At 42.7% G+C, this 25,050-nt stretch overlaps 2 protein-coding genes across 14 annotated transcripts in view; one reads left to right on the top strand and one right to left on the bottom strand.

Annotated features, from left to right (window-relative positions):
• The window catches only part of LOC309335457 (uncharacterized protein), a gene marked incomplete at its 5' end in the record, with an annotated part of 88,716 nt that overhangs the window by 46,071 nt on the left and 17,595 nt on the right, over positions 1 to 25,050 (top strand). For 4 of the 10 annotated variants that reach the window (XR_014153518.1, XR_014153520.1, XR_014153521.1 and 1 more), the window contains one exon: positions 10,924 to 11,587. The exons of 1 other annotated variant lie outside the window; for it this stretch is intronic. Of the gene's footprint in view, positions 1 to 1,319; positions 1,362 to 10,923; positions 11,588 to 11,613; positions 12,167 to 12,196; positions 13,301 to 25,050 lie in introns of those variants that run through there. 5 more of the 10 variants (XR_014153512.1, XR_014153514.1, XR_014153519.1 and 2 more) reach the window with 3 other exon arrangements.
• The window catches only part of CACNA2D2 (calcium voltage-gated channel auxiliary subunit alpha2delta 2), a 541,532-nt gene that overhangs the window by 31,002 nt on the left and 485,480 nt on the right, over positions 1 to 25,050 (bottom strand). For 2 of the 4 annotated variants that reach the window (XM_081850471.1, XM_081850469.1), the window contains 9 exons: positions 22,476 to 22,565; positions 21,918 to 21,989; positions 18,836 to 18,910; positions 18,358 to 18,432; positions 14,704 to 14,778; positions 13,318 to 13,389; positions 11,358 to 11,419; positions 8,951 to 9,027; positions 5,638 to 5,655 (listed from right to left, as the gene is read on the bottom strand). In XM_081850471.1, the coding sequence (XP_081706597.1) occupies positions 5,638 to 5,655; positions 8,951 to 9,027; positions 11,358 to 11,419; positions 13,318 to 13,389; positions 14,704 to 14,778; positions 18,358 to 18,432; positions 18,836 to 18,910; positions 21,918 to 21,989; positions 22,476 to 22,565 (616 nt within the window). The remainder of the gene's footprint in view (positions 1 to 5,637; positions 5,656 to 8,950; positions 9,028 to 11,357; positions 11,420 to 13,317; positions 13,390 to 14,703; positions 14,779 to 18,357; positions 18,433 to 18,835; positions 18,911 to 21,917; positions 21,990 to 22,475; positions 22,566 to 25,050) is intronic. The other 2 variants (XM_081850470.1, XM_081850472.1) reach the window with 1 other exon arrangement.

Below are 25,050 nucleotides of genomic sequence, written 5' to 3' on the forward strand. Positions count from 1 at the left end.
CAACTCTGAGATTAATTTGTAATTCCCCAATATAAGGGAGAATGCTTTTCCAACAATGATCTTATCATCGTCTTACCCTGATGAATTAAACCCTCATGCAATTATTTCAACCAATATTACTTTATCGGTCAAAATGGACAGAGAGAAATCAGCAGGCATGTAGTGGGATGGGCCACAACCAATACAGGAAAGGGAGATAGAATCCTTATGGACCACAGCAAACATTGCTCCCCATCCAGCAACCTTATGTTGCTCCAATACCCAGCTAGAAGCAATTTGGACCAATAGGACCCACTGCCTCATCAAACCAAGCTTACATAATACCAGGACGCCCCTATCAATTCACCCCTATCCTAGCATGGATGGTATCTATATTATTTTGGCCTGACCTGGTATTTTAAAAGAAACAAATGAAAGATCATTGGAAGGCTGACTGAGCTCCCTGGAAGTAAAGGCCTCAATAGAGAACTAAAAAACAAACAAAAACAAAACACCACACGAATTCTTGAATTTGTCTAACTAATGGAAACCTAGCAGATCTCTCTGCTCTCCCCCCAGAGCTCCCAGCTCCCCTATATCTAACCCTGGTCCACAAACATCTACCTCTGCCAGGCACATCTGAGCTCTAATCACCATCTCCACAGCGTAGTAGCAATTAGCAATAATTAATTAACACTCCACACTTGGCAGCAGGATAGTGACAGCTCATAAGAGGACACACAATTAACTGCACACCAGAATTTAATCTAAATTAATGGCTTAACTTAAAAAAAACACCCTTCTAAGGGATATAGCATAATGCCAAGTGAGGATAAAAAAAAGTTCTGGAGAGCTACAGAATTAATCACAGTAACCACAAAGGAACAATGCAACCTTATTCTCACCGTACTGGAAGATATTAATGATATTACCAATAGGGAATATAAGCAACTCTTACTGGGTAAACTTCTGGTGGTACATGTGATTGACTAAAATATCAGCCGCCATCATTGGATGGGCTCAGTCCAGACAAAGGCCGAATGCCTATCTTAATCAGAGAAAATGTAAGCATTCCCAATGAATATGCTAACTGCCATACCATGCTCAGTGAGCAGCCCTAAGGGAAGACCTAAAGGGACAATCCCCTTTGACATCACCCTTTCAGCGGCAACCTGTTGGGAGTATTACCTCTGGCAAAGCCCTCAGATCTGAATGGTCCCTTCTGGAGATGCACCTCATCAGAGCATCCTGGGGTGCCTGCTGGCTCTTCCTTGTAGAGCACAGGAATGGAGGGGTTTGGACACTCACCCCAGCTGACTCACTTCTGCTGTCACTCCCAGGGCTGTGGTGGAGAGAGAAGCCCCCTGGATGGGAATCTGGAGGTGGGTAGTTGTTAAAGTCTCTCACTCTTGCTCTTCTTCTGCCGGTGTGGAATGTGCTCCAGTAAGAGTCCTCCATGGTCCACACAATCAATGCTGTTGAAGCTTCCACTGGGCTGAACGCTCCACAGTTCAACTAAAAGCTTAAAACCTTTGCTTCTTCTGCATCTGAACCATATATATATATATATAAAGCAGAATAGCCCTGGACATCAAGAATAGGGAAAACCTCCAGATGTTGCTGGATGCCAACTTCTATTAGCCCCAACTAGCATGGCCAATAATCCAATATTATCTGGAGGTTCATAGGTTCCCTATCCTGTTGCACAGCTTTCCTAAAGGAGCAGCAAAAGGATTCAGGCAGCCAAAGAGGCTGACAATGTGCCTAGAGCAATACAATGCAATTTGTGTGCTTATGGGCAGCAGCCTGAGGTCCAAGACACAGTTTAGCACACTTCTCTTCATGCTATATGAGCCTGTCTGCTTATGTCCTTCACCACACCTGAAGTACTGCTGTACAGAGTGTGGGAGCCACTATTTAACTGTGCTGCAAATTATATGCATTAAAAATCCACTTAATCCCCCCCCCAAAAAAAAACCTATTTTGCTATTTTTATTCTTAAGGGTGGGGGAAGGAATATTTAGAGGACTGCCTCCAATAAATCTGTACAACTGGATGTTAATGTCTCCAGGGAAAACAATTTCCTATATGAATTCCTTTGACTTTCTTCTCCTAGCATTCTGCACTTCAACAGTGTTCACCACTGGAGACCCCAAGAAAGTGAATGAGATTTATAGTACTCTGCTTTGACAATTAGAGCAATGGGGGATCTTATCAATTCAGCAACATTTTAACCAGAAGGTGATACAGATGAAGCACACTGGTCACCCTAAAGAAGCTTATAGGATTTTTGCTTAGTTCTATGGAAGGAACAGTAGCAGTCAAATTTATTGCTCATTTTTGTATATTCTCCCTCGCATGTAGCATCATAGTATTTTAGCTCTTCATTCAGCAATCTGAACATCTTTTGGTTTGACTACATAGCCCACTCGTGTGGCTGAAACAAAATGAGGGATAGCTGTTGCAGGCTTTCCTCTGAAGGACACCCACTCACTTTTAATCACCGTCCAAGCAACCTTACCGCAGTTATGCATTTATCTTAGCAGCAAATTGTCCGTTCAAGCATATCCATATCAAGACATTGATTGTGAGACCACTAAAACGCCTCTCCTTCCCCCACCAATATCTCCCACAATGCATTACAAGACATACGTGGCCCTTTGTCAGGGCAGCACAGCCATAGGTTGGACTGCTATTTTCGAACAGGACTAAAAGGCAGGGTCTGGATACAAGCCAATGAAAGGAGGAAGAGGAAAGGAATACAAAAACACTAAGTAATTATTCCATCAGCATTGCCATTACAGGGTCACCGGGAACAGGCAGCTCAATGCTGATAGAACAGGGCTGATGACAACAGACAGAACCTTAGTGCTTGAGGTCAGATCCCTGCTGCTAACTCTTTGGTACCACAATGTGCCAGCTACCCATACATGAACGGTGTCTCTTCCTTCCACTCTGTGTTTACGGCAAACACTTATTTTATGTCTATCTGCACACACCTTCCCAACTGCTAGGCACCTTAAGGCATAAAACGTAAATGGATGAAATAGTCAGTATGCTTAACCCCCCACCCCCCAAATTCTATTTACTGGCACATCTCTGTGTTTCTGGATCCGCTGGTCCAGGTTGTAAGAATGCATGTATTCTTGGGTAGTGACAAGGATGACTGAGAAGATCAGAGGGCAGCATATGCATGAAGATAGCGCTCTATATTCAATTCATTTTGCTTTTGTGTGAATGGTAAACCCTTCACCGCACAGACTTTGCCAACTCAGGCCACGTTAAAGGACCTTTAACCCTGGGAATAACTGACAGTATAGTTGGTCCCTGTTTCAGCTTTGCCCTTGCCAAAATCAGAGTTCCACTCATGGCTTTCATGTAACCTGGGCTGTGTACACACTTCTGTTTACTCTGCACCCAGGGCACTCCCACCACAGATTTATGAAGCTGTGTACCCATGGCATTAGCCATGATCCACATCTATCCTGTCATTTCTTCAGAAACACTGCATTTTGATGTGTTTTCTCCCAAACCAGCTTCAATCCAATTGGAAAACGTAAGCCATATGAAGACATCCATGCCCACTGATGTGGACAGGCAGTGGGTGACCTGGAAATTCATCCAACTGCACTGACATGCAAATGCAAATTGAAATGTAGCAAAAAGGGGAAAAGAGAGACCTTGCTGCATTTTAAACTGATAATGTGCAAACAGCCTCAGACCATAACATATAAGGAGTGCTCTAGGATGCCTTTGTTCCCCATTGTCAATATTTTGCTTTTGCTACGGAGCAGTCTTTAATAACTCTTTTTCTTCTGCTGCTCATGCCATAGCTGGATGAAATGCTGCAGTGGATGCTGAGGTTGCACATTCCTCTATACCAGGGATGGGGAACATGGTGCTCTCCAGATGTTGCTGGACTCCAACAGCCAGCAGAGCCCATGGTCAGGGATAAATGGATGTTGTAGTTCCAAAGCATCTGGAGGGCCACAGGTTCCCCATCTTTGCTGAGCTCATTATTTAGCAATACAGAACCCTGATAACAGTGGCATCTGCATTCTAAAGCGTCTGCCTCAATGTAGGTGGCCTACAAGACAGTGGCATTGGAATTTTATTGTGGAAAGCTTCCAAGGCCCAGAAAGGTCTTCTGCTATTCTTAATGTCCCATGTACACATATTCATGTTCATAATTGCGGGGAGATGACCAGCAGATCTTATTTTATGTTCAAAGTGAAGTGCAACTGCTCTGCAATTCTCAGGACTTGACCCACAAGAGAAGGAGGAAACAGAAATCTATGGAGACCCAGGCTCTATCTATAGCCCCCAAAATGCAAAACAGGATGCAAAACAGTTTTAGCCTAAGGTGCCAGATAGACTGCGACTGGATTCTCAAGGTGCTGAATCAAGACCCTTGCGAGAAATTTACCACATCAAATTTAGTAAATTATCTTCACGCTGTACCCTTTATCTATGGGAAGCTAAGGGACAGTTATTGTTAATGAAGTATTGTTGCTGGCTGCAACTTGCGAGGGCTATGTCTTTTGGGGAAACAACTTTGATCTGCATGTAGCTAGGGTATGGACAGATCAGTCTATTTATGTGCCCATGACAATTTCACATTCCTTTACTCATTAGTCCAGCCCAGCCCATTTGTAAATTCATCTGTGAATTTTTAAAGGTTTGTATGAAACTTGGTATTTAAATGAGTGTTCAACTATGTTCTTAAATAGTATTTGATCACAAAATACATTTTTAAACCCCTATTTATCTTATGGCACACATTTCTAAATGCATTTTATCCTAAAGTATTTATTTTAATGCATTCTGGTGCATTTTTTTATAGTTGAGACCTGTCCTGCAAAATTCTAAGGACTCTGATGTCCTGATCTGTGTGTCCATCCAGGAGGTGTGAATTAGGTCTGTTTGCTTGGAAATGCAGACCAAAAGGAAGTCCTCCTCCATCCCTACACACACTGTGGACCTGTCTGAGATTTCTACTTTCCCTGCTGTTTCAGTACTCAATAAGCCTAAATATTTTCTTGTGGAAGTGATATTGGACTCCATTTTCAAACACTTCTCAGTCTGAAGGTCTCTGCACAGCCCTGTCCCATTCAGGTTGAGTTGTCTTCAAGAAGAAGGAAAGCACAGGGACAAGGATAGGGGAAGAAGATTTGTAGGGTAGGTGTGAGACAGGAGAGGAGAAAGGAAGGAAGGAAGGGCGTGAGGGAGGCATTTTTGCAGGGAGAAAGAAGAGCAGGATATTAAAACTAGCTACAAAAAACCTTATTGAATTCAAACATAACAATTCCATATGAAGTTGGCTCGTCTTAAACGGACTGAGTCTCTGAGCAATGCACAGGGAAGGAGTGGGGAGATCAGTAGTGGTGAAGCTATTATGAACATAACAAGACATGTTGCTTTAAAAAAAAGGGTGAACGAGTTTGAGGGGAGGAAGTGGAGGAGCAGGAGACAGGGAGGAACAGGTTGGTGGTGGTTTGCAAGGTTAGGCGTGGCAAACGGGCAAGGTAATGGGCAAGCAGGCCGGGTAAGTGGTGAGGGGGAACGGTGAAGGTTTGGAGTGACAGGTGGGGGTACTGGACACGGGTGAGGAGAAGGGGGGGAGTGGAAGGGGAGTGGTCTAAGACTGAAAATACTTGCCCTTCAATTTGCTTGGTACTGTGTGAATCCATCAGAGAGAGAAAGCAAGAAAAAACAAACAAAAAACAGAAAACAAAAAAGGGGGGTTGGGTGGAAAGGGGAAGGGGTACAAACAATATTTTATTCAATGGCTGTTTGAATAAAAATATTGTGTATCATAATCATACCGAAAGGAAACCTCTTGCAAAAAACGACATGAAAAAGAAACCAAAATAAAAAAAAGAATAATAAAAGTACCAATAAAAAGGCCACAGTAATAAAATAATAAAAAATGTATAGATATAACTAGATAAATAGATATATATTATATAACCAACAGAAAAAATGAAATTCAGTAGCAAACAGTTTGCAACAGTCTTGATATAGAAATGTTCTTACTGAGTTAGCAGACCATGCAAAATTCAAGATTAACAAAGGATACATACAGAGAGAGAGAAAGAGAGAGGGAAAAGGAAAAGAAACAAAGGGACAAATGAGAGGGCGAGGGTGTGGTGAGCCTGGGTCTGTTTGTGAAGTGTGTGGGTGCACCTGTCTTCAGGAAGAGAACCTTACAGGTAGAGGAACCTTGGAAACAGACCACTTGTGGAGAGAAGGTCTGGCTATTATTATTATTATTATTATTATTATTATTATTAGCGCTGTGGTCTAAACCACTGAGCCTCTTGAACTTGCTGATCGTAAGGTTGGTGGTTCTAATCTCCACAACGGGGTGAGCTCCCATTGCTCGGTCCCAGCTTCTGCCAACCTAGCAGTTTGAAAGCACACCAGTGCAAGTAGATAAAAATGTACCACTGCAGCAGGAAGGTAAATGGCATTTCTGTGCACTCTGGCACTTGTCATGGTGTTCTCTTGTGCCAGAAGAGGTTTAATCATGACCCAGAAACCTGTCTGTGGACAAACAGCAGCTTCCTCGGCCTGAAGCGAGATGGGCGCCGTACCCCATAGTTGAATTTGACCGGACTTAACCGTCCAGGGGTTCTTTTCCTAATTTCTTAATTTTCTTTTGCAAACACAACCAAAAAGTCTGAGCCCCACCCTTCCTCCTCCAATTATGCTGCATGGAAGGAAACTATATGACCACTTTAAAAAGAAATGGAAAACTTGCTAAGAAGGTGTGGGTGCAGCAGGAGTAGCCACTAGCAGTGGTTCTGGAAGGACCAAAGGTGATAGCGATGGTGGAAAATGTCACCGCATCTGTATATTAAGTTCAACACAACATTCAGGAGAGCGGCTGTGTCTCAGTGGTAGAGTGCATGCCTTGGAAGTGAAAGGCTCCAGGTTGAATCCCTGGCACCTGCAGACAGGGCTGGGAAACACCGCTGTCCAAGACCGCAGTGAGCCACTGCCAGCCAGTGTCAACAATACTGAGTCAGATGGACAAACAGTCTGACTAAGTGTAAAGCAGAGTCCTACCTTTCTAAGGGAGCCAGTGAGTACCTACTCTAGGCTGCCCCAGATTAGGTGGGATCATGCCTTAACCAGTGCTGTTGAGAAAGGAAACATAAAAAGTGCCTAAAGCTGCACGTTAAGCCCTGGGCACCAATTCTGCAGAATAATTCTGTGAGCCACCATCCTGGTCTGGTAGTGATACTGACAGATTCTTTCTCTCTGGTTTCATTACTGAGCTTGAATCAGTCAACAGTGGATTTCAGGGACTGAACAACCACTGTGCCATTTAGAATGCAAGTTCTGGAGCTCTTCTCTCAAGGAGATGATGTAACTTCTGGACATAAAACCCAGAACACTGTGGCCAGAGTAGGATCTTGCAAGGAACCACCTGAGAGAAAAGGCATCCTCTGTTCTAGGTGTTTGTGGGAGATGCTGTCTTGCTGAGATCATATAGTATACTCATGGAGGCATGAGCAGGCAGGAAGCAAATGACTGACTAGAACATGCAGGAAACCTTATTTGATTCATACATGCTGGTACGGTCCTCTCATGGTACTGTACCACCACAGAAAATATATGGGAGCATTTATTTATCTGAAAGTACCTATCACTTAGAAATGTTCTATGTTTTAATATCTATCATATGAGGAAAAAGGATTGCTAGGATATTTACCCCTAGAACAGTAGTTTTTTTATGTGGATGGAAAGTAAGACATGGGTATGTTAAAAGAAAACACAACATTATTCAGGAAGACTATCATGAATTGTTGAATTAACTTTCAGTCCATGTTTTGAGTTTAACATGAGTATGAAGTCCAGAATCTAGGATGATCCCTTTGTTGAATCTCCTTCAGAGACAAATACAGCCAACATAGGAGTACGTTTTACTCTGCTAGATCCAGTGACCTAGATTACTCATGTTCATTAATTTCAGTGGTTCTACTCTGAGTAAAACTTACTTGAAAACCACCTATGGATTTAAAAAAATGTTTCACAGTGCAATACTATGCAGAAGTAAACCTCACTAAGTTCAATGGGACTTATTCTCAGGTAAGTGCGCCCAGAATCACAGCCTCAATATCTTTTTTGAAGATGGGTTACACTTTATTTAAATAAAAACTAACATGTTGATAACCAGATCAGAGTTATCAAGTGAAGCGCTTTGGAAGATATTGGCACTATTTAACATAAAATCTGCTATTCAAGTGGTAAGGTGTGTGTGTGTGTGTGTGTGTGTGTGTGTGTGTGCGCGTGTAGTATGGGACTTATAGAAGGTAAAGGAAAAGAAAGAGAGAAAAAGATGAGAAAGGAGAGAGATTACAGAGACAGAGGGATAAACACAGGAAGAAAAAGAGACGCAGCCAGAATCACTCAGAGCAGGATGTTAGAGACGCCCTTGGAAGTCGATCCCACCCTGCGATGAGAGAGTAGGGCCCAGGATCACACACAAGGGTAGGCTAACACACAAGTACACAGATTAATTGTAAATTAGTTAGGAAAAAATAAATCCAAAATTTAAATAAAAATAATAATGGTTTGAAACAAACAAAACAAAACATGCAAACTTTCCCAGCTTTCAAATTAACTGGCTGCTACAGAGTTATCACCTGGTACATAAAAAGCATTTAAAGCAGCAACTCAACCTCATCTCCCCTGGATGTTTTTTAAAGGTTTTAGTTTGTTTTATGCAAAGTGTCACGGGAAATCTTCACATCCCCGGGAAGCCTGCGTTATTCTTCCAGGAATAAAACGAAACCTCCTCTTCTTCTATGTGTAGGGTTGCTCTTATTTTTCATTTGATAAACGATGTAAAAAGTGACTCTGGCGCTTTGTTTTCTCTTATTAGCCTTCCTTAGGCTAGCTGGTGGGTTCAGGGTCACAGAGCACACAAAAGGCCAACAGCAAATGGGAAGTATCTACTTACACTTCACCTGGAGAATTTGGTCGTTGAGGATGGCTTGGATGTAATACGTGTTGTAGTGCGGCAAGACCAAACCAAGGCTGGTAAAGGGGAGAGAGAGAAAAAGAGTGTTTCTGAAATTGCTGTGATAGTTAGGCACAAAATGGTTTGTACAGTTGCTAGCAATTGATGGATGAAGACATGGGCAAAAACAAGAGCAGGGATGTAATATATTGACCACCCAGTATAGTACTTTAGTGAGCTATTGACACAGGATGACCTTTGGATCTGTCAGGAATGGAGCATAGTGTATTTTAACTATCACCTTCTCAAGGGGTGGATAAACTGGACCTTTATTTGCGGCACAAACTGAGGCATGGGGGTGCAGTGGAGCCAAGGAGATAATAACACAGATTAGAGGAGATGAGAACAGGCATCGACTTCTGTCTGGAGTTTCCAAGGAGCCAGGGCTTACAAGCACTTCCTCGTAATGGGGTCCATCGGCCATAGCAGGTACAGAACCCGCCCTGAGACCAGCAACAGTTATTAAGAAAATATGTGGAGATGCACAACAAACAAGGCACATTTCTAATTCTGTACATCTGTTCTTCAGCGCAGCTTTCCCCAATCTGGTGCCCTCCATGTGTTTTTGAACGAGAACGCTCATCATCGAAACAAAATTTAAAAAATCCTTCCAGTAGCACCTTAGAGACCAACTAAGTTTGTTATTGGCATGAGCTTTCATGTGCATGCAGTTCTTCTTCAGATGCACACAAAAGCTCATACCAAAAACAAACTTAGTTGCTACCTACCTGTAACAAGCACTCATCATCGCTGCCCATTGGGCATGATGGCTGGGGCTGAAGGGAGTGTGGGAGTCTTTGAGCAACTCTAGGATAAGAAGTCCTGAAGGACACTTGCTTATGTAGCTGGGCTGGACAGGTTCTTCTGTCTCAAATAGGCCAAGTTGTTACTGCACTTTATAATGTCAGCATCAACTGCACTAGGAAATCCCTGGGGAATATGTGTATTTGCAACAAACAACTGTGCACTAGGTGGCAGCCTCACCAAGCACTTTCAGGCTTCAGTACTCAAAACGATGCCTCGAGCTACCATTAAAGTAGGGCAGCTCTCTAATTTTTGTCACAATTTAAATGCACAAAAATAAGCACATTTAAAATGCATTATTATTAACTGAGAAGGGCACTGTGCATTAGAAATAGCTGCATTTTACCTTTCCCCATATTGCATTTCCACACATCTTATAACAATGGGTGTGCATACAATGCAATGCAATGCACAGCTCCTCAAGAACAAAGATGCTTAAACCTTTTCAATGGATCCATCAAGATAATGATTCTGCAGTACTTCTTCTCAGTACTGCATTATTCACTTACTATCACTGAATAGTTATTTTTGCCCAATTGTTTGATGCCCCATTGGTTTTGGATAGGTTCTGCTAATCGTGTGTTGTATTCTACTCTGCCAGCACTAGAGTTTATTATTAAATGAGGGGTATGGAAAATACTATAAGGCAATTTGCTACTAAATCCTAGTTATCTATTTATCCATCCATCCAGCCTCATGGATCTTTTTACATGTGGGAGTAACTCTTCAAAATTATTCAGAAAGTCATTATATCATTGCCCCACTATGACTCCACTTTGAATAAAGCTCCTTTGCCTAAAACTTTATACCAGCTTAATAACAGATATTATTGCCAACTGCTGGGTTTTTGTCCCAAATGTACGCATCACATAGGATTATGAGAAGCACAATCAAATGGCAAGAACAGAAAAAGCAGACCTTACATTTTAGAAAAGGTGACTATATTCATTTTGTTTTTCCTAGTTGAATAGTAAAGCTGTAAAATGTGACAGCTATATGTGTCATACAGGCTGAGAAAGTGTACCCCCCTCCGCAAATCATTTCTTTACAAATCTTACTATTTTTAGGTGTGGATAATGAAAGTTACATCAATATTCTTGATATTACAGGTGTTGCAGCCATGGATCGGACAGCTAAGGAACAACCCATCATTACTGGCTCAGGCTTGTTGTGAAGATAAAATGGGTAAGGAGGAGAATGATGGATGCCACCTTGAGCTCCTTGGAGGAAAGGTGGAATATAAATGCAAACAAACAAACAAACAAACAAACAAACAAACAAACAAACAAACAAACTGTATCTGTCTAGACACCATCCTGAGCAGCATCCTGGTGCTGATGAAGAGATGCCAGCCAGATCCATTGGATCTACATCAGCCACTAGCCACAATGGTTATATTCTACCTCCACTGTTGGAGGCAGAGATCCCTACTGCGTTCTAAATAGCTCTCTTGAGATTCTGAAGCACTCTTTTCATGGTGGAGGTTCAGCTGAATAGGACGAGGGAAGCTATTACTCCATGCTGCTTCTTGTTAGCTCCTTACCTGTAGTTTGTGCTTTTGATAGGAGCCCAGGTATAGGTCCTGTAGACTTTATCTATGTATCTCTGGAAGGTCAAAGGTGAAGAAATAAGAGTGAGAGCATTTATTATCATCATCATCATCATCATCATCATTTCGTCCATGCTTTAATAAAGCTATCGGGGCATCACACAGCAAAATAGTAAAAACACCAATATTAATTCACAATAAAAATTAAAGAATATTCATTGTAACCAGTCCTTTACGTTCTTTCATTTAGATTGACTGTGAGTCTTCCAAAACCTGCATTCTAGAAGTCTTCCCAATTGCTTCATAGCTCTTAGGCTCCTCAGAAAACAAAGGAGCCGGTTGGGTTCAAGTCAATGTAAGAGCCTGCCTAGGAGCAATTGTGGAAACTGCATGAACATGGTGCCACTCTGGATCGATATCAAAACCCAGAATGATGATGTAATAATCCAGAACAACTTTTGCACTCTCTCTCTCTCTCTCCTAGTAAATTGGCAAGCCAGCAGCTGTGCCGCTAGCTCACTGCCACATTGCATGAAACTGAAGCCTCAAAAAATGCTGAAAAATGATGGCTTCCACTACTATTTCCAGCAACGCTGACTGTACCACAAGGGCAGCCATTTCTTTTTCAGTACAAAGTCCCCAGACGCTGAAGCAGAAACTATTGTTTCAAGGTGTCATTTGAGGTTTCAAATCATGCAGTCCTGCAGTGAATCAACTTGGCAGCAGAGCTGCAGACTCCGGCTACGGAAGATGGCTATGGAGACTGTCATAATGTGTGCCTGCCCTTCTAAATTTACTACTACTCTCATCTCTGTATCCCATTGGGTGATTAGAATCTATATAGAAGCTCCAGGAATGCAGATTGGAAACTGCCCCAGTGGTCTCGGGAATCCATCTGGATCCATCAACCTCTGAGAGAGAGCCATCCTACTAGATTCCCAATCCTTGTGGAAATACATGGTCAGTGAAAACCTAAATCTTATAAGGAACTGGTCTAACCATGACAAAATGAGCCAACAGAATCTTATCCAAATCCAGATCACTATCCTGCTGAATCAAGAACACCAGGCCCAGAGTGTGGGGACGATGGTATGTTGGGGCAACCCCATGGCTGCCATGGCAGCCATGAAATCCTGAACTGCATCTGACAAGGCAGACTTCGTCTATATACTGCAGTCTTCCAGAACAATGACAAAATGCCCCAAATCACTGCAACTGACTCAGGCAAGGAGAATGCTTCCATCATGGCTGAGCACCAACAGGTCCTGATTACCCAAAACCAGGTATAAGCATTCAGGAGCCAGATCCAACTTAACCACCACCCTGGAGAAGGAGATGGAATGTATATAGACTCCAGTAACACCTTTCCAAGCTTTCCAAACTTGGTTGGCACTGTACCAAAAATAAGGTGCACAAAGCCAAGGAGGTCATAATCTCCCAGCTTGTTCCATTCACATTTAGCAAATACAAGTCAGGTTGGTTTTCTCACCCAAGATCAAGTCCTGAACAACAGCTGTTTTTTGTCATTTTGTGCCTTTAAGCTAGCCATTAACGAGAATGGCAAAGCCTCTTCTATAGAACTTGGAAAGCCATTACCAGGCAGAGAGGAAAACCACCTTCAACCTTTTTGGACCTGGGACCCACTTTTAACCCAAACATGCAATTGGGGACTCATTTCTTAAACTTTCCCCATATATCTGAATGGTTGTAGTGGTTCTGTTGCAACCTACACTGGATCAGGCTGTGGCCCAGTAGTGGAGTGGTCTACATGGGCTAATGGGTTAACTCAATATAAGTCAACTTCAAGGGTTTATATGTTTACTCCCAACCCTCATGCATTCCTTCTCTATTAAGGACAAGGCAAACTGATCCAGTCTTTTAAAACTCCTGGTTACACTGACCAATTCACTCTTATGTTTTCTAAACAATCTGAAAGTTCACCACAAGTTTTTACCTCATCTTGGGACTTGACCAGAGTCTTGATGTATCGCTGATCCTTAAATCCATCTATCATGCTTCTCCGGATCTGGAGTGGGGGGCGGGGGGGGGAAGGACGTGAAAGGAGGCATTGCACATGGCTGAGTGCCAGAAGTTGCACATAGCAATTGGACATCTTTCTTACCTCTCTAGAAAACAGTTTTAATATTCTAAGATAGGTAATTAAAATGAGAGTTCTCTACCCATGTTTTCCAACTGGATGCTGAGAAAGTCCAGAATACTAGACTCAAGGATGGAGATAGGATTTATACCCCAAGATGCTCCCTACCCTTCTCCCTGTGCGATCTCTCAGTTATGGCATAAACACAGGGCACCATTTTTCATTGGCCAAGGAACAGATCCCATAAGCAAGTTCTGTGAAAATGCATCAGGATTGTAACCTGGGATACATGGCCAGGCCTCTAAGGGCTATTTCATGTGTGGCAATTCCTAAGCAGATAACACTTTCATGTAGCAGCTTGCACACTTTCCCTATATATACATCATGTGTACATGGGGCAAGAAGCCCTGTTTGATCACTGATTACTATAGTATGAGGCAAAACAGGCATGAATATATTTGATAAGGATGTGGTAAACCTCGATTTAGTTCACATTTAAAGGTGAACCCACATAATTCATGCTTTCCAAAACAATACACAAAGCATAGCCATCCTTCACTGATTTTTTTCAGTGCAGTTCTCCAGGAAAATAACGTGTAAAAAAAACCATATAAGGCAAAGTGTGCATTAAAATTAATGAAAGTAACATATACAATTACACCATATTGGGGGAAATTGCTTTTCAAAAATATTAGGCAAAACTGCAAACAAAAATGTATGTATTAACAGAAATTTGCACTAAATTGCTGATGAATTTTCATGAGGACTTTTTTTTAAAAAAAAAATGCAATCTGATGTGGAAATGTGACATACTGAACTCAAGACTGGGAAAATGAGACACTGAGAGAAACCAAAACTGACATATCTGCCCATCCCTGGTTCTACATGTTGGCATATTTACTGGGTAAGTGCATTTTGCTACATGGAAGTGTAAGGTCCTCAGGATGTACACATATCTGCAGCAGTCATTGCCTACACTGCCATTACTGGGAATCTTGTTAAAACGGTAGCATTCACTTTATTGAGGAAAATGAATTGCTGTTTAATATGGGGACACATCTGCAGACGAACCCGTGGTGGAATCTTACTTTTCTGCCTCGAGCGAAATGCTTCTACAAAGCCATAAGCATATTCACAATTGGCTTATAGCTTTGCTTTTGGCCACATGGCCACGACTTAATAGTCTTGTATGCACTTAACTTCCTAAAACAGAACAGACCCCACCCCCAAGGTTTCACTTACCTCCTCTTTGTTCTCGTCCTCTAGTTCAGCATCAAGGAAGTCCAGGGTCACAGGTTCCTGGAATTCTCCCCCCTCCTTACATTTTGCAGTTGAGAAAATAGAAGCACAGAATTTACCAAAAAAAAGAAAAAAAAAGAAAAAGGTCTCTCTCATCCTCAAGCGCCTCCCCGCCCCCGTTGATAGCAAGGACATACAAAGTTAATGAACTAACCTGGACTCTGCAGTCATAATCTGAGGCCCTTTTTCATGGGCCTCCCTCATGAGAAATCTGGAGGGTGGCAATATGAGAGTGGACCTTTTTTTGCGGTAGCTCAGTTTGTGGAATGCTCTCCCCAGGGAGGCTTACCTGGTGCCTTCGTTACCTATATTTAGGCATCAGGAAAAAACACTTCTCCTCCCAGGCCTTTGGTGAATTAAATTACCTATGGTCTTTTAAACTGCTTGTGTATGAGGGGTATTGTTTTTGTTTGTTACTATGCTATATAGTTTTGTGTTTTTATATTGTGAACAACCCTGCAATCAATCCTTGGATGAAGGGCAGTATAGAAATTCAACAAAAAGGTAATTTATCTAGGGCTGAGTGTGCCAAGGTGAAATGGTGGTTCTACCTGAAGAGAGATACTTGTGCAAAAGTTGACTGAGTTCAGGCCAAGCACAGAAAATGCATCGAGTCTTGGGTGGTGGTGGTGGTGCTACTCTGCTGAGCAATTTAAATGGTTATTGATCAGAGTGAGACTGAGGCAAGTGAATAAATTGGTGCTCTTTCTGTCCGTCTCTGCCACATCACTTGCCCATTAATAACACTGATGAACTGAGTTGGAAGTTTATGCCAATGAAACATATCTCACTCTGATCGCTGCCATTTCTCAGTGCCCTAATTCCTGGCTGGCCTCTTAATGATAGATTTATCTGAACGGTATCTGAGCTGGAAGCCTGTTTTCCTTGCCCCACCCTGATAGATGTAGAGCGTCCCCTGAGATAAATTAGCCTGGGGCTCCTCACTCACTCCTTCTTGTGTGCGTGTATAATATCCCAAGGAAGTAATATTTCATAAAAAGGGGCCAGCTAATTCCTGTCTACACCTGCCAGGAGTAGAAGGGAAGTCCATATATCACGTCCCTGAGAGGTGGCAATTAGCGCTCTGTGGCTGACAAGAACACCATTTCCTGCTCCGCATTAAGTACAGCAAATGGCTCCCAGCGTTGGAGTGGTGAATAATTAGCTGAACTCTAGATTAATTTAATTCCCAAGCACCTAGGACCAGCCCTGCCCAGTTTCCCCAGTCATCATTCATCCACCATGTTAAAACAAATAGGTTGTGCAAATACAAGCAAAGAACGAACAAGCAGAGAAGTCACAGTTGCGAGAAGCGGATTATACCCATCTACACACACTGCACAATGGGAGTCCTGCAGATCATATACTGATTCTCTGTTTGCTGAACATCACAGACCATAATCCTCCTCTCCTGAGAAGATAGGAGCCGCTGCGGGGCCAACTCATGCCTCTGGCTGATATGAAATCTCTTATTGCTGCTGCCTTCCATCAGCCTGGGCAATTTGTTGTTGAGGGAGATGATGAGATCCTCCCCCTCTGCTAACGGACTGGCTGACACCCAAGGTACTCACCGGCTCTTGGGTCAGAGTGTTTGGCACGCATGGAGGCAGCTGGTAGGAGTGAGACATGCAGCCACAGAGAAATCTGTTGATGGTCTACATTTAGCCTCAGAGAATTGGCAGATGGAAATGCTCCATCTGTTGGCACACCCTTACAGGACAATCCTTTGCATGTCTAATCACTCTCTGATTTTCCTTGCCCACATCCCACTCAGTTCAATGGGGTTTTCTCCCAGTCTTAATCTCCCACTTTTTGAAAAACATTCGGTTTGCCCTTTAATGGCTTGCTTGTATAATTCTATAATTCTATGAACTATCATATGCAGAAGGGCTTCCTGCTCACACAGCGAACTGGAGACTTTCTTGGTGCGGCAGATAATGCAGGGAGGCCCAGATCCCAGTCCTTACCCAGACTTCCTTAGTAACCTTATTTTTTAGGACATAGTGACCAAGTGCAAAAGAGAATAGTGCTGCTGTGTCTTTATTTTATTTAACAAGATTTACCATATTTTTCCATGTATAAGACGCACCCATGTATAAAATGACCCCTGTTTTTTGAGCCCGAAATTAAGAAATAAATATTTTAAACATTCCGTGTATAAGACGACCCCCAATTCTAAACTTAAAAAAATTGGGGGGAAATATAGTCTTATACACGGAAAAATATGGTATATGTTGCTTAATAAAAGAAAACACCTCTAAGTGGTTTACATAAAATAAAATATTTGTAAGAAAACATACTTTTAAAATGAGTGGGCCTAATAAAATTATCTTTAATCTTTAATAGTCATCATGCAAGGGTGAGAAAAGTGAAACATTCTATTCCACAAAACTTTTAAAGGCACAGGAATCCCATCCTGTTTGGCATCTTACCACATATGGGCAATCCAGCTTTTTGCATTCCAACCTGTATCACTAAGCTACTGATGAGGAAGTGCTATAAAATGGAAATGAGAGTAGTGCAAAATGTATATGTGAAAGGTTAATAAAAACAAAAAACCACAGAGAGGTGCTGGAGACAGAAAGAGCTGTGCACAGGTATGAGCTCTGGAGAGAAACCCAGGATGGCTGAGGAGAAAGACATGGAGGCAGAATATTGTGGAAAGGGTCTAAAGCAAAAAGGATTCTTTTATGTTGCTAAGAAAAGTGGAGATGAGAATGGCTGAATTTCACATTTTGATTGGAAATAGCTAGTCAAACCTCTCAGCAGTTAAAATATTAGTGAACATTCTGTGACATCACAGCATGTTTCTGCTCTTAGTTCAGACTTTAGGGGAAGGCTTTATGAGTCTATGCCATGACTGAGAATATAGCTCAAGATCAGAAAAGCATCCATATTAGATGGGAGGATAGAAAAAAGGTGTGTGCTGCAGGGAGGCTGGAAAGGTAGTGATCTAGGGATGTTAAGAGCTAGGAATCATGAGGGCAGGTACCAAAAGAGATGGATGGAAGAGAAGAAACTTCACAAAAGATGTAGGAAAAAGAAGGGCCATAGAAATAGAAAGGGCAGGAGCTGGATAAGTGCAAAAGGCTGAATTCAACATATTGATTTTAAATAATTAGGCAAATAGTTGACTGTTGGTCAATAATAACAACAACCATCAACAGAGAGAAAGCACATGTTTGCTTTTTGGTGGCAAATCTGTGGCTGAATATGGACAGTTCACTTGTTTGTGATAGCTGTTTGGAACTACTTTCAATCTGGTGTCAAATTGTCATCACTAATATTCCCACCTAATCATTTGTTCGCAGCTAGACAGCAATCCAGCTGTAGGCAGGTATATCGACCCTCTGCATAATAGCAAGAGAATTTTGCACCAAGTCACTGCTTATTACATTGAAGTTTGAAGGAAAACATGGCAATGACCTATGGAAATGTTCTTTGAGTGAATGGTGTGGTGAAAAGCAGTGACAGAGAGCAGATGATGCCAAACAGATACCCTTTCATTTTGTGGGGTAAATGGGATGGAAAGTCACCTTATCTTTTGGTGGTGGTGGGTGGCAATGGTTATTCAAAGGAGGAGAAAACTGCACCTACCTGAGGTCTCAGATTTGGGTGTAGCAATAGATATCCATTCAGATCAATAGCAAATATATAGCCGTTGGCCCCTAACTGGATGGGAGGACAACAAGAGAAACAAATTACAGCTCAAGATGAAAGAGCGGAATTGCATCAAAGTTCCCATGCCACTGCCACAGATAATCTCTACAGACCTCTGTCCCTCCTCCATTAATCAACCCAAGCACAGAACAGACACCTAAGACCTTCTAAACGGGTTTGTTTTTTTCCAATTCTCTCACTGCAGAAGAAGCAATGACTATCAGATAGGTGGGGCTGATTTGGAACTGGAGTGCAGGAAGCAATTAGGAGAATTCTGTGCAAATGTGAACCTCATGCTAATTCCCAAAGATGCCTCTCTTCCCCGCCTGCTTGCTCTTTATCACGGCTGAGACTTTGCAGGGACTGGCGTGTGGAAGAATGCCACTCTGAGGGAAGGAATCCATTCCTTACGCACATTGTATCGCTGCGTCAGCTTCTTGATGTCGTTCAGAGTCACGTCAATCCCCACAACACCAAGGATGAGCTGGTTCTGAAAAAACACAAGCAGAAAAAGCAGTTATATTCAAGAGACTGAAGTCGTGGACAACATAGATGCCATCCAATAGTGATGTAGTTTTTTATTTGCCCCCATGTCCTTGATATAAAGAGAAGGACAGGAGATAACTTGTCATAGCCAAGCCATACAGGGGAAAAGTGTAATACAGTGGTGCCCCACAAGACGAATGCCTCGCAAGACGAAAAACTCGCTAGACGAAAGAGTTTTCCGTCTTTTGACGTGCTTCGCAAGACGAATTTCCCTATGGGCTTGCTTCGCAAGACGAAACGTCTTGCGAGTTCTTGCGAGTTTTTTCCCTTTCCCTCCTTTTTCTAAGCCGCTCAGCCGCTAATAGTGCTAATCCGCTAAGCCGCTAATAGCCGTGCTTCGCAAGACGAAAAAACCGCAAGGCGAAGAGACTTGCGGAATGGATTAATTTCGTCTTGCGAGGCACCACTGTACTTGTGCAAGATGAGGGAGATCCCCGGTTGAAGAGGATGGTGGGATGACACTTCACCACTTCATTATTCCAAATGTTTCACATTTGAACCTCCTTTCTCTGACATCCCACTTATACACCTAGATTCAATAATATGTCTCTCTCTCTCTCTCTCTTTCACAAGCACATATACTCATTTTTAAACTAATATTTAAAATAATCACAGGGAGTGTATGATAAGAAGACTCAGCAGCCCCCTTTTTACATGGGAAAATCAATATGATTTCCTTTTAATTTTCACATGCACGTATCTGGATTGCACAGCCTTCCCAAATGAAGTAAAATGATGGCATGGCGATCCACAAAATGCTTGAGCATTTCCAAGACTAACTCAGCTTATGTACTGTGCAAGCATTACAATGTAGAGAAAGCACAGTGTCATTTGGACCTACCCTTACAGTTTCTCTCTCATGGTATTAGGTAAACAGGATGGCTGGCTGGATGGTTGTGGGACACATTCAACTGAGCAAAGCTCAGCTGGAGCTGGAAGCCATCTTACATTGTTTCCTGTCCAGCAGGATCCAATGGGCCGCCCAGGTGGTTTCAGCTGGAGGATGGAAGCTCACTGAGAACTGAAGCTCCCCCCAGCAGCTCAGTGGTTCACCCCATGAGGGAGCTGTAAACAGCTAAAAGCAAACTAACCCCAACAGTAAACAGAATCCAGTGACTGACAAGGGCCGTGAAATCAGTGTCAGTCCCTTATTAGGCTCTTCTACCCTAACCACATGCTTCTTTAAGACAAGTACATTCTCCTCTTAAAGAGACACCGGTGCCTGCACCTGCAAAAAGCCACAATACCAACTGCTACACTGCACGCCATGGGATAATGACTGCAATGGAGTTGCCATGCTGCTTTATGAGGCAGTAACTGAGCTCCCCGGAGAATAAATGGCTTGGTCTTTGGCCTTGTCGCTTACCTAGTTGAGAAACAGATCATTGGCTGTTTAACAGAAAGCAGCTATAGAATGCCATGGCAGGTCTATTACTGCTAATAAATCTAAACAAACATGAATTGGGAAGCATAAGGCAAATGAGACAGGCTGCTGACACATGCTGGGATTCTACTCACTGGGGAGAAGGGAGGCATTAGTGCTCAGTCTAGTGGGGCTTGTTTGTTTTGGAATTCAGGTGCCATTGCAGGGTGAGAAAATCCAACAGAAATACTTAAGCTGATAGGCATAATAATAATAATAATAATAATAATAATAATAATAATTTATTTATACTCCGCTCATCTGGCTGTGTTTTCCCAGCCACCATGGGCAGCTCCCAGTCAAATATTAAAAACACAATACAGCATTAAACATTGAAAACTTCTCCAAACAGGGGAACACACACACAACACACAGTGTAGTGTGTTGGAGCTGACTTTCCAAGACTGCTGTTGCTGCTGGACTCCCCCAGCATGCCTGTGCAGTCCTCTCCTTTCTGCCACCCGAGTCCTGCCCAGGGAAGCTACAGCGACGCAGGCATCAGGGTGGTTCTGTGGCTCTGCCAATTACATTAGCTGCTACCGATTGTTATTATTGTTCCTCCTGTTACTGTTACTACTGAATCACCAACTGCTCTTCTCTGGGAATGCAGAAAGGAGATTTCAGTGATCTCTCCTCTAGGTCGGTGCCCTACCTAGCTTTAGCAATGCTGCAGCATAGGGAGCTCCTACACTATTCACACTTCTGTATCTCATATGTAGTTAGTGTCCATGTCTGTTTCTGACCCATCACTCTCTGTAAGGTGTTCTTCTATAAACAATAGCACAGCATTCCTACCGGTTGACCCATAGAAGATGCAGCTTTTCTTTTCCTCCAGTGATACAGCTACACCCAAACCAGTGATTTTACAGGGCACTATCCACCCCAGGACTTGGACACAGTACACGGTATTGAATACAGATATAACTGGGTGAAGTTCTGCTTTGTGCAGTATTGTAGATTATACGCACACTAGTATGTTTTAAAATGCTTACTGCTCACCTGTCATTTGAAGGAGGAATTTATGCCACTCCTAACTTCAGGTACCTTCCCAGTTAACAAAGTTTAATAAATAAACACTATATTGGTTTGGCACGCAGCCCTGGTCATAAAGGTATGATGCTGATGTACATAAACAATAAACACAGGACAAGAAGGTGGTCAGCTGGTGGGCTGACTGTCTTGCATTTGCTCTGGAAAAATCCCAGCCAACTGCCCCTCCATCATTTATAATCTTAGCCCATGTTTACGTCTTTTGAATGTCATAAAATTTGGCAGGGAGATGCTATACTCGGCTGATTCAGATTGATTGATTTTGAATTGACTCCACAGCATCATTTTTTGTTTAAAGGTATCAGTGACATCTACATGGAAGGCAAAGAACAAAACAAACCTTTGTTTGGATGCTAGAGTCTCTCTCTGTCACACAAACACATACTTCACAGCAGGCTAACTATTGTGGATATGAGCAAGAAGAGTATCAGCAGTAGGTCAAAATCAGAGTGGGGGACATTGCAGGAAGAAAACATACCTTCCTTTCACTGCTGCCATCTTCAGTGAGGTTGAACACCGGCAGAGTGCCTGTTATGACCAAGCCCAGACCCTATCAAATGTCAAAAGCAAGAAAATATGATAAACACAGTTATCTAAGTAGGTCCATACTCCTAAGGGTCAAATAGGTGTGACATAGGAGATCTATTATCAAATGTCTCTTAAACCCCCCCCCCCCAAAAAAACCTCGAAACAAGTCACAGGGAGCTTTGATTTTTATTCCATTGCCCACTGTCAATTATATTGTGCAAACCAATGGCCTTGAAACACGGAGACGGGCCACGCTGGGAGGTGTAAATTATTATGTCTTGTGTGTATACCACTGTACAGTGGAATATGCAGAGCCTGTTTCTTGAAAGAAATTGGAGAAGATATCAACTTGGGAATGTCAGACTTGGGACACTGAAGAGGTATGTGACATAAAATAAATTAAGTAGGACAAATTACACTGCAGTGGATGGGTAGACCTTACAAACAGGAGAAAAGAAATGAAAAGCAGAAGACCAGCTGTGGGAACTCATAAAGTTATTTTACTTACCAAAGCATCCCTATAGACATTGGTCCACTGAACCTGTTTTGCTTTGTTCCCTGCCAAGACCATGGGTCTTCCTAGAACATCCAGATATTCCTGCAGAGAACAGAAGGAGAAAAGCACTCAGATTAATTCACTTGTGGAAGTATGTGATATACAGTAACAGATGTATAAAGGTAAAGGTAAAGGGACCCCTGACCATTAGGTCCAGTCATGGCCGACTCTGGGGTTGTGGCGCTCATCTCGCTTTACTGGCTAAGGGAGCCAGTGTACAGCTTCCAGGTCATGTGGCCAGCATGACTAAGCCACTTCTGGTGAACCAGAGCAGCGCATGGAAACGCCATTTACCTTCCCGCCAGAGTGGTACCTATTTATCTACTTGCATTTTGACGTGCTTTCGAACTGCTAGGTTGGCAGGAGCAGGGACCGAACAATGGGAGCTCACCCTGTCGCGGAGATTCAAACCGCCGACCTTCTGATCAGCAAGTCCTAGGCTCTGTGGTTTAACCCACAGCGCCACCCGCGTCCCATAACCGATGTATACCGCAACATTATTCTTGACTGAAGTAGAATGATGTTTGTCATGTTCAGTTCAGTTGCTCATCCTGCTCCCCAAACAAACAAACAAAACTCCCTTAACTTTAGGAAAGGGTTACAGGCAGAGGATGGATTCTATCCCACTAGCAGAGGCCACATGTGCAGAGTAGAGCCCGGTGGAGGTGGGATGTGAGCCCCGACTTGAGTCAGGCTATGCTGGAAGAGAGATGGACCCAACTTGAATTAAGCTGCCCTGTTCAAACGCAGTTTGCATTTTGAGCTTCCTTCTATCGAAGACTTGCCTCATCCCAAAACTGAACATGGATCTCTTTCCTAAGATAAAGGTTATGAGACTGGACTGAAACAGGGCTGGCAAAGCGAGGTTGCCATCTCAGGTGGCTGATGCAGGTTGGTGGTGGTGATGAGGAAGCAGTGGCAAGCTGTTGAAGAACAGAGCTGTGGGTGACACGTGGCCTGCCATGCACTGCTTCATCTAGTGTGTTTCCCTCAGGAGCAGTGGAGGATGCTGCCAGTGTTGACCTGAGATTCAGCTTCCAGGAGGGAGGGGTCATATTGTCCTTTGCCTCAGACAGCCAAATATCTTGAGCTGGCCCTGACTGGAAAGCTATTGAATCATAGTTGAGATGTTGCTCAGACAGGCAAGGCTAAGCCCTCTAAAGACGGAAGCCCAGAAGAAGAGAACCCTTTCAGGGCAAGGTCAGACTGTAAAGACATGTTAGGTTAAGTAGTAAAAATGAGATCTGTAGGCTGAGAAAAAGCCTTGGAGAAAGTAATCTTGTATGTGGATATAATGCACGATGCAAATGGAAACACCGGCTTCCCAATGGAACTCTCAGTTGAACCCAGAACTCTGTCAAGAGCTGCTCGATTCTATATATTTCCAGGAGACTGAGAAAACCTGTTGCCTGTGTTTTATGAAAACTGAGATTTTAATTGTAGAGGCTGGCTTCTGTTCAGAAAATACAGGTCAGCTGCAAAATACTATTTCTCCCATTACTCCAAAACAAATCCTTGAGTGGATATACAGTAACACGTCTCTGATACAAATCTATTCCCAATCATCTCCACTGCAGTGCTGACTTGAGAGTGGGTCAAGTATTGCCTGAGTATTTAACAGGGACATCTGGCACTTTGAAGGTGGTATTCAGCTTCATGAGTTCCATTCTCTAATTACGGATCTCTGTGTAGACAGTCTCCACCACTAGAGGGGACATTGCACCACAACTTGAATGCCCTGCTATAGACTAATATGCACACAGTATGCTACTATACAGGCAGAAAAGGAAGCAGCATCATTACAAAGAACTAATATCTGATTCAGGAAGATAAAAGATAACTCTCAAGTCATAAATTTCTTGCATGGTGTCATGCAGAAGCTGAATTTCAACATCCAGCTTTGACCAGCACATATGTGTAACCTTTCAAAAGCAACAGGTAAGGTTTTGGCTGTGAGTCCTGGAAGTCCTGCTCCCTGCCTTGCTGGCCTTTTTCTACTGGGGGGGGGGGCTGTCTGACTCCAGCAACAAAGGCTGAGGTTGCTGAACAGACTCTTGAGCTGGGGTCTTTTTTGGGTGGGAGGGGAGCTGTTGCTATTTTTTCTATTATGTTTTGTATCTTTATTTAGATCTTCTTTATGTGGAAATGGTTCAGTCTAGTTGTGCATTTTTTGATGTTTTATTTATTATTTATGACTACTTTTGTTATGTTGCAATTAAGTATTTTTTATGCTGTAAGCCGCCTTGAGAATGGAAAGATGGCATACAAATAAAATTATGTATGTATGTATGTATGTACGTATGTACGTACGTATGCATGTATGTTTTCCCCCCCCTTTTCTTTTGTGTGTTTCACAAAAGATACTTCAACAGAGCAAAAGTTTCCAAAATAACAGGCCCTTGTTGTGTGAGATTGGGCTTCAACAAATGTCAGAAGGACAGCAAACATTTGCTAGATGCTTTGTCAAAAATGTTATCCCATCCTTGAAATACTCTGTGGGGGGGGGAGGGGCAGGAAGCGTGAGACT

The sequence above is a fragment of the Podarcis erhardii genome, assembly GCF_964252035.2.
Source record: "Podarcis erhardii genome assembly, chromosome: 2".
Taxonomy (NCBI): Eukaryota; Metazoa; Chordata; class Lepidosauria; order Squamata; family Lacertidae; genus Podarcis; species Podarcis erhardii.